The following is a 10,306-nucleotide window of genomic DNA, read 5'->3' as shown; positions in this document are numbered from 1 at the left end:
TGCCGTTTAATCTTAGTAAGTTCGAGAATGAGAGAAGATCCGATAGGTAATTTGTTTCTTAAAGCAGTAATCGCCACTTCTTCCAATTTTTATATCCATGTTTTCTGTTTTACTTGCCCAAGATCAAAAGCATCCACTAACTTGAGTATACAGAATGAGTTTTTGATTCCTGACATTAGATGTAAAAGTGCTGTCAGTACATCACAATTTTATACATTTATTATCACCTTAGTGCAATATAATTATGAAGCTTGTAAAAATATGATGATCTTTGACTGCATCTAGAGAAAACTTGACTTGTTTGGCAACCCGTCTTAGTTCAACTACTTGAACTACTTCTTTCATTATCTTTCGCACAAAATTATCATGTTTCTTATCCATCATATCATCTCAGGAGTAGTGAAAATATAACATTTTATTTATAAATATAAAATATTAAGTCTGTGTATTAAATTGATTCCAGCTAAGTAAGCTCACACTGTTACCCAAAGAATCATCATCTTCGTCATAAAACTTATTAGCCATGCCATGTTTCCCATACTTCTTCAATTCGTAAGTGCCTTCAGTTATAGTTCTGCAAAGCCCGGGAGTTACTTTAAATGGTTCATAGTTATCACACTTTAAACACTGGCAATATTGATATAGTCGCTGCTTTAATATATCGTTTTCCGTTATCAAGAACTCGCGTTCTTCGTTTACTGCATATCTGGATGCGTCAGCTTTACCCACCCGTTGCCAAAACAGATCCAATACTTCTATATACCCGTCCACATCATTCAAACTGACTTTTGACATTTCAGTTAGAAAATTAACTGGAAACGGTAAGATTTTTTCTTCGAGAGTTTCCAGTTTTCGACATATACCGCAAACGTGTAAAATGTGCCTTCCCTTTACCTCGAGTTCTTCTAAATAAGTGATTATGTCGTTGTAGCTCGTGGTCAGGCAGTTGAGTTTTTCAAAATCGACTTTTCTGTCTTGATCTAACTTGGCTTTTAATAAATCAAATGCCATGGTGAAGAAATCAAATTCCGACTGTAAATCGGCAAACTTCCTGCCAAGGAACTTTTCTAACTCAGCTTTTTTTACTTTTAAGCTCCTAATGATATTATAAGATTTTCTTATGTGTTCCAGCTGCTTTTTAATGAGCTTTTGCAAGCGATCGTCTTCAGTTTTTAACTCATTATGCATCTTCTTCCTTTCCTTAATTTTATGTTTAAAATTTTCAAGAAAATCGACGGTATCAGTCCATAATTGTAGATGTACTTGTTCCAATATACCTTTCATAGTTTGAATCAGCTGATGTTGCTTAGAGTCTTGTTCTTCCAATTTGGAAAAGTATTCGGCGTGTCTGGTACGCTTTACGGTTTTCATCTCGATTTGTAAAATGTGTAAGATCGTTTTTATGTAGTTTTCTTCTTCCGCACTCGACTCCAGTTGCTTTTCCCTATATGCTTCATGTTCTTGTTGCAGGTCATGAGCCTGGAAAAAAACATAAAAAGATAAGTTTTAAATTTTTAGTCGTACAAGAAAAAAATTTAGTATACTCAGGGTCATCACTATCACAACAAGCTTGTATCAAAGCATAGTTACCAAACGAACCAGACAAAGGCAAATTTATTTAGAACGCAGACTGGATTTGGCAACGTCAAGTGAATTGTGAGGTACCGTTTGTTATGGTTTGGTATATTCAGTGTTATATTAAAAATTGATCATAAAACTAAACCAGGGTAGATTAAAAATGTAAAGTGATTTCTTGTAGTATAAAATAAGTAGTAGTTTAATATATAATTAAACTTTTGGTAATATTATAATTGTTTTCATTGGTAATTGTTTATTAATAATCAGAAATAGACCAAAAATGCTTCGTTCTGCTCTGGTGATTTTTTTGCATATATTTCTGAATGCCTTGTCCTTCGTTTTCTTTACTTTTTTAGGTCTGATTATTGTTGTTGATTGCTGCTTGATTTTCTCATCTTGCTCCTTGAAAATTCGTTGTCTGAGAGATGCATTGCAAGATCATCTTTAATATTGTGGATATCTGTTGATCTCTCGAATCCTTAAAAGCTAGCTAGAAATATGGTACTTTTGGAATAGATAGACTGATATACTAGACTTTGGAAGAGATAGACTTGTTATGTTAAAAGTTTTTCGAGAAAGATTTTCCATACAGTACACGAAATACTATTGAATGAATCCTTGATAGTGCACAAAGAATCATCATCCGAATCAAGACTGCAAATCAAAACTTAAAGACAATGGAATAGCATCTAGGAAGTCGAAAGCAAAAGAATAGGGATATACAAATTAAGACCTACATCCTGAATGGGGCTTTCTGCAAGGCTTTGAACCCTGAAGGTTTTATATCCAGGGTCGATATCCAAAATAAGACCCTAAAGAATTTCTTATATCTTGCAATTGCTGCATTTAAAGCAATCCATTGGCAAGCCTGATCCTCTGCTACCATTCATTATTCAAGTCATACCTAAACTGTATGTTTCTTTTGAGTGTCGATAATCCTACTTTTGTACTAGTACCAAGGCGTGCTCATTCAGATGATATTATTACCATCGAATAAAACCCTCTACAATTTCTGCTTTCTAATAATAACGACTGCTGAAAGGGAGATTGTAAGGTTAATCTCAAGAGCAACACTCAAATTACGACTTAATGAGAATCTGAAGTATGGCTGAAATCCGAGTATATAATCAACTAAACTACAAAATAACCGTGATCGATTATATAGCAGAGCCCTGTTCAAAGCATTCTATACTACTTGCAAGTTTGGTGGTGCTAAAAGAGATTCTAGTGCTATTATCGAAAAAGCACTACATTATTTAGTTGACCTAAGACTAGGACAGGTTCCTGAAGTTATAGAACTAAAACTTCTGAATTATTTCTATGTAGCACTCGTAAACAATGATATGAGTTTACTCTCATGATCTATGCCATCTGCAATTTCTAATTTAACCTACATTAAACAATCCGTTGACAAGCATGGATCCTTTAGTATCCTTTACCTTATGTACTTTCTGTATGTAAATAGATAACGGTATTCTTGTACTAGAATCAGAGCAGGTTCATTTAGGAGAAATGGTTGAGTCTTTCTACAATTACTCAGAACCTTGTTCTTTCCTATGGTAATCTGCGCGTCTGCGCTTCAAGAACTTCTAGGAAGATTTTAAGCTAAAGGTCATCGAAGACCAAGATTCAAGATAATGAAGACCTTAGCAGAATTCGCATTAAGGATCGAAGCCCGAACTTAACAGTTTTCAACCTGAAGGATGTGAATATAAATAAGATAAGTTATTTGTAAGTTTTTATTCAGAAAGGATTGTGGAATATAGTTTTTGAGAGAGAGAAAAAATTGATTTCAGATTCCATGAAATACTATTGAGTGAATCCTTGATAATACACAGAGAATCAGAATACGGATCAATACTGCAAATCCATACTTAAAGATGGAAGACTAGCATCTACTAAGTCAAAGCAGCAGAAGAGGGGCAAATGATAGCCTACATGCTGAATGCAATCTCCTATAAGGCTTTTATCCCTGAAAGCTTTTTACTAATATCTAATCCAGGGTGGATATTCGAAATAAGACCCTGTTGTGTCAAAAAGAATTTCTTATCATTCTAATATTCCGTAAATGCTGATACTAAATAATCCATTTGTCGACCTTATCTTCTGCTACCATTCAGCATTCGAGGGATACCTTAAGTGTATCTATCCATGTGTATGAATATTGTTACTTTTGTACTAGGACCAAGGCAGGCTTATTCAGAAGACGTTATTACCATCCAATGAAACACTCTACAGAAAGACTATGAATCTACTAAGATAAAAAAGAAGAGCTACGTTTTAGATACTATTGTATACTTAAAAAAAGAGCTCTTAAGCTGGTCTACCGTTATCCAATTTTTGCGTATTTGAACTCTAATTTTATTTACTCCACTGAAAGTGGGTTCTACACATCGCATGGTGAGAGAATATTTTAAAAGCTCTAGTATGACCATCTCGTAAATATTAGAGTTCTCTTTAGAGCTTTCTCCACTACTTGCAAGTTTAGGGGATTTTAGAGCTATTGTGAAAGAATCATTGTCTAGTACATTATTTAGCTGACGGAAATCCTCGATGATTGGTTTGTCAATTATTCTTCCAATTTATTATTATTTTATGATTTGCGCCATCAAACATCATGTTCATATTTAACAATTTCTAATTTAAAGTAATTTAGTAAAGAGATTATATTTTAAAATTCCGTTTTTAGTTTTATTCTTTCTTGTTCCGTAACATACATACGTATATTTTTTGATAGCCTAGACCGATGCCCGCATCTTGGGGTTTTGGAGTCTTTTTCAGGGGCTTTTTCATCCTTCCTTTCCATCCTTTTTTCCTTGTGCTTACTAGGGAAAACGGTTTTATAATTGAGAGAATAGTCCTATTTGTCAATGTAATTTTTTTTTCTTGTAATTTTTATTGACCTATAAAACTGTAAATTTTGACAAATAAATCATTTTGATTTGATTTGATTGATTAATGATTCATTGGCGAGCATTGATCTTTTGGTACCTTTCACTTTATGTATTTTATGTCTATATATATAATGCTACTTTTGTACTAGAATCACAGCAGGTTCATTGGAAAAAAATTGTTGAGTCTACAGTTACTCGGAACCTGCTTCTTTGTAGGCTATGGTTAATCTACGCGTCTGCCTACACAAGAACTGTGGATAGCTTAACGAACTTCTGGGAAGATTTTCAGCAATCAAGTCCCTCAAAGGCCATGATTCAAGATGATGAAGACATAAGCGGAATTTGAATTTAGGCTGACAACTCAAACTTAAAGAGGGCGGTATCTATTAGGGAAAGACAACAGTCCGCTGGTGTCCCTAGGTAAAAACTCCAAGTGATGTACAGTTGTATTCCATTATGAGTAGCGACCGTTATGGGAGCGACAAATATGGAATGTTTGAAAGATGACAGGAAGATGTGATGACATAAAAAGCAATAAATGAGTGGAAGTCAGAAAAGGAAAAACGGTTAGTCATTAAAGATCGAGTAGTAGAAGCTAAATGGGAAGGAATAAAAGGAGATGTACTCATTCAATGGCTTTAAAGAGACTACAAGCAGAGGACTTATTAAAGTGTCATTTGTGAAGAATGGAAGAAAAAAGTGGATATTACGATTGGATGGGAGAGAATGAACAGTAAAGAGAAAGGAAATCAGAGAAGATAGAGCAAATGGGAAAGAAGAAATACAATCAGGAATTAAGAAAGATAAAGGAAAGGAAACCTATAAGGAATGTACGGAAGTAGTAAGGGACTAGGTGGATCTCACAATAGAGGAATGCAGTTGGCAAATTATAATTTTGGCAGCCACTTTCATTTTGGCACATTTCATAGTAAAAGAGTGTGCTCGGTCTTTCCTTTTTCTTCTAACTCTTCGTTTTTATTTACACACTTCAAAGCTACGGATAGGAAAGGTTCTATCATTATTACATGTGATCTAGTGTTTCTTATCTTCTTTAAGTTGATGGAAAGCTTTCGACAGGTTACTGAAGTTCTAGAAATAAAACTTATGTATTCCTAATAAGTGGCATTGCTCCTCTTGCGTGCTCGCTTAGATCAGTCTGCCAATATCTTCAGAGTTTGGTCTGCAGCTTAGGAGCTGTATTGCTGAGGCGTTCTTTGTCAAAGTATTTAGCAAGGACTGATTCTTTAATATCCCATTAATTTCTGATTCTGTTGAAGTAAAGGGGATGATAAGATTTTTTTTTCTTACGTGTCATACTGTGGTGATGGTTGACCAAATGCTTCTCTAGAATACTGAAGCTTTAGAAATAAAACTTGTTTCTTGTTGCACTGTTTCTTCCTAAATGCTAATGGTTCGTAAATGCCAGTAGTCTTTAAAGTGCTCTCCTGAAACTGAAGTTCTGATAATGAGACTATTATAGAATCGTAATCTTAAATTAATAATCCTCTACCAAAGAGTAATAAGAGAGTAGCAATCAGGACCTAATATAAATAATTGTTTATCATATAGGAAGCGTGTAGCAATTGCAATTAAAAAAAATAATTTAAATGTATATACGAACGTTAGTACCTACTCGGGAATTAATGAACTTCCTTATGTCTTGGTCACTCGGTATCGGCAATAAAATTCCAATATAAACCAAGTATTAAAGAAGAAGAAGAAAATGAAAAAGATATTCACGATTGTAGCTTGCAAAGAAAGAAGGTGCATAAAGATTTTCAATTGCATCTGAAGGAAGAAGCACGATTTTCAGGTCAAACACCTCCCTTCGTTACGATGGACTTGCGCGACTTCACTGTTACTTTAACTATTAAGAAAACCGGCCCTTATTATATCGCTAGTTGTTGATACTATTGGTTGTAATATAAAGTTTTTAGTGCCCTGTTTTATATACTTATACTATGTATATTATAAGTTTAGAAATATGAATTGGTAAGTGATTAATTTAGGATTATAGAGAGTGCTGGTTTTAAGTGATTACATTGTGCTTATCTCGGAAACGATTGAAAATACAATGTCGGTTAAAAAAGAAAAAAGTTGCGCAAGGTGTACTTATTTAAAAACATGAAGTTGATGATGGTTTCTCCGAAACGAAACGTCGTACGGAAAGTCTCTCAATGCTGTTTTATACAGCTTAAAAAGTGGCACTAAGAAAGTGTCTTTTGTTTTTCCATATCTCTTTAAATAACGTTAGAAAAAAAATAAACGAAATTGGCAAATCTCGGTCTTATGGAATTTTAAAACTTTCTAAACGGCTTATTGTTAGTATAGAAAATGCGTAACTTTTCTCTAATTTAACATCGTTGTATCTCTTTTATTTTCTAATATACCGATGATAGACGACCTTATGTTAATCACACTCTATACTCCTAATAGTCGTATAAAAAAAATGTTTGCTATAAATGTTAAAATAATATGAACTCTTTACCAGGTTCATGTCATTTTTGATTAAACACATTACAGCCTCAGATATTAAATTAATATTCAAATAAATATACTAATTAGCATAGAATGTTACTGGAACACTCTTTTTTGAGCGTTACATTCAGGGTATACAAATGGTAGTGTACACAAGGGAAGTCCCTATGTTAAGTAAACAAATAAACACTTACTTGTTTGTTAAAATCCGCATAAAGCTCATACATCCTCTCCTCGAACATTTGTATCAGCATATCAATGTGCTCCGAATGACTCTTCAGATTTAACACGTATTGCTTATTCGCTTTATCCAATTCATCCATGAGCAGCGATATGGCAAAATCCTTGCAATCAATCACCCTCTCAAAGTTATGCCACGCGAATTCCAAATCTTTTCGCATCTCCGGCACGGTGATATCGATCAGCATTTTTCTCCAGTTTTTTTCTTGCCTCCTTAAAGTCACCGTGCCATATTTTATTTCTCTATCCAATTGGTCTCTCTTGAGCTGCTTCTTTTTTTCCACTTGTTTTCGTTTTTTTTCCGCTTTCTTTGCATTTTTCAGCGCCTTTTTTTCTTCGGGGGTTAACACTGGTTTTGGAGGCATATTTAAGTTGGAAAAAATATATTAAATATATAGTTATTAAAAATTGAATGTTGGTGACAGTGTCAATTATTGGAAGTATTATCATTTTTCTGGGATGTATTCAGTAGCTGCTACAGCTTAACGGATATGTTCAAGTTTTGTCTAATCTGTGTCATTCCCTTGCAACTTTTTTTTTTAGTAAAATCATCATTAAATTTTTTATAATTATTGGGAAATAACCCAACAAAACTCTTTTTTCAGACGTATTTATTTTTATTAGATTTATGCCCACATTTGTTAAGGACATTATCGATCCCTAGATCGACCTCATTAGAGGTCATAAAGTAATTAGTTTTAATTATTAAACGCTAATAAATAAGTATAACCCATACATTCCCATGAAACTGTCTGGCTCTGCCTCATACCCCTTTTTAATGAAATCAGCAGAAAATTAGTATTTTTGAAGTAAATAAACTGATAAAAACTCATGCAGTCAAGGTTTAATTCCAACAGTTGATCTTAGTTGTTGACAGTCAAGTTGGATCACTGTCGCCGAGATGTAGTATGTAAGTCGAAGTAAAAAGTTGCTCACGAGTTACCCGTGTTCTCTATAATAAATCTCTAACTATAGATCTAAAAGCTTCAGTACACAGTCGATCTGAATTACTGTTAGAGAGAGTGACTGACTGAGTTGAGTCCTTTTCGGATAAAGTGTGTAAGTCGAGTCGCCAGTAGTAGTAGCGATTGCAGTTAAAAGTTGCTTACGAAATTTTCCCTATTTCTCTCTCCTTCGTGTTTTTCTCTCTCTCTCTAAACCCAGTTAAAGCCTAGCTTTATGAGTATAACTCTTTCTAGTTATGAGTTCGGTCGGCATATTAAATAATACATTATTTAATAATTGTGATTAGAGTATAAGCACCATAGTTCCTAGTCCGTAAGGAGAGAGTGAAGTTACTTACTAACTAAAAACAGCAAAGACATCCTATAGCTTACACCTGCCATACTGAACAACGGTTTCATTTTTGTATCTTTGGATATTAAATGGCCATATTACGTATTGTACACCTTTTTTCATTTATTACGTTAATTGGTTCAGCACATAAGCTCTGGTTCTTCGATAAAGCTAAAAAAACAATAAATACAGTCTCTAGTATCATAATTAAACATTGTGTCCTTCTCTTATTGGAGCAAAAACAGAAGTTCTCCCCAAAATAACAATCTCTTCTAACTACATAACATTTGTTAGGCTTAATCCTAATTTGATCAACCTCCGATAATTTTCTTCTTTTAACTAATTTGTTTGCACTAGTCTCAATATTCCCATCTATAGATTATGTTCTCTTTCTGTTAGCCCTTCGATTTCTTTTAATTTTTTGTTTTTACTTTACTTCTATCCTTTTTGTTCTTATAATTTTAAGACAATGTCTTGTTCTTTTAAAGTTGTGACTTCGATGTCCAGCATTCGTACCAACGTTTTGAAAGTCTTCCTGGTGGTCTGCGGTTGGTTGGTTTCTTTTTGTTTCTTTTTTGGTTGAAAAAAAGTTTTTTTTTAAACTTCTATTCTATTGTTCATAATTTTCTCTAGTTTCTACTTCTTTTAAGATGTCCAGTATACCGTTACAACATATTGAACTGGACTATTCTATTCTTCCATACAGTTGAATTAATTTTTTTTTAATTTTCAACTGCCTGAAATAAGTAGTTAAAATTTTTTTCCAGGCAGTTGAGCCCTACCATATACTTTAATTAACTGTATATATATTCGATTACTATTAGATTTAATCAATTTAATGTTTTTTTTTATTTAATTCCAGCAGTTGTGACGCATTGTTTCTTTTTTTTCAGGCAGTTGAGACCTACAATATTCTTTGATTCAATTAATGTTAAACTTATATTAGGTATCGTCAAATTAAAGTTTTATTTCTTCCAGGCAGTTAACGTACCTTATTTCGTTCTTCCAGGTAATTTTTTTCTAGTTTTAACTGCCTGGAATAAGTCGTTCACAATTATTATCAAGCAGTTGAGTCCTATTATATACCTTTATATAGGATTACTATTAGATGTAATCAAATTAATGTTTTTTATTTAATTTTAGCAGTTGTAAAGCATCGTTCCTTTTTTCCAGGTAGTTGAGTTAATTTCTTTTTAATTTTGAGCTGTCTGAGAAAAATTATATAAAATTTTTCCTAAGCAGAATTCATCTCAATATTCCTTAATTAACTTTATGTTGACGTATTATTGGAGACCATCGTATTAATTTTTTTTTCCAGGCAGTTGATGCGGCTTATTCCTTTTTTCTAGGCAGTTGAGCTAATTTTCTTTTATTTTCAACTGCTTGGAATAAATATTGCACAATTTTTTTCACGCAGTTGAGACCTACAATTTTTTTCAAATCACTATATGCTGTGCTACTTTCAAATGTCATCAAATTATTTTCTTATCTTTTCCAGGCAGCTAAGGTGTTTTATTTCTTTGTTTTAGGCAGTTAAGTTAATTTTTATCTATTTTTTACTGCCTGGAATAAATAACTCATAATTTTTTCCAGGCATTTGAGCCCAGAATATTCTTTAATTCAATTAATGTTGAACTACTATTAGGTATAATTAAATTAATGTTTTATTTCTTCCAGGTAGTTGACGTGCCTTATTTCGTTCTTCCAGGCAGTTCAGTAAATTTTTCTTCTATTTTCAACTGCCTAGAGAAAAATTATAAAATGTTTATCAGGCAGTTGAGACCTACAATTTTTTTCAACTCATCTTATGTTAGGCTACT

The 10,306-nt window shown here is 33.1% G+C and overlaps 1 protein-coding gene across 1 annotated transcript; it reads right to left on the bottom strand.

The window, feature by feature from the left end:
• Window positions 1-397: 397 nt before the first annotated feature.
• On the bottom strand, window positions 398-7,624 carry LOC126744477 (dynein regulatory complex subunit 2-like). Its single transcript, XM_050451916.1, has 2 exons — window positions 7,145-7,624; window positions 398-1,479 (listed from the first exon to the last, which is right to left on the bottom strand). The coding sequence occupies exons 1-2, from the start codon at window positions 7,553-7,555 to the stop codon at window positions 436-438; spliced, it is 1,455 nt and encodes a 484-aa protein (XP_050307873.1). The 5' UTR covers window positions 7,556-7,624; the 3' UTR covers window positions 398-435.
• Between the last annotated feature and the right edge of the window lie 2,682 nt (window positions 7,625-10,306).

Source organism: Anthonomus grandis, chromosome 14 (assembly GCF_022605725.1).
Source record: "Anthonomus grandis grandis chromosome 14, icAntGran1.3, whole genome shotgun sequence".
NCBI classification, from domain to species: Eukaryota; Metazoa; Arthropoda; class Insecta; order Coleoptera; family Curculionidae; genus Anthonomus; species Anthonomus grandis.
This window is presented reverse-complemented; position numbering and strand designations above follow the sequence as displayed.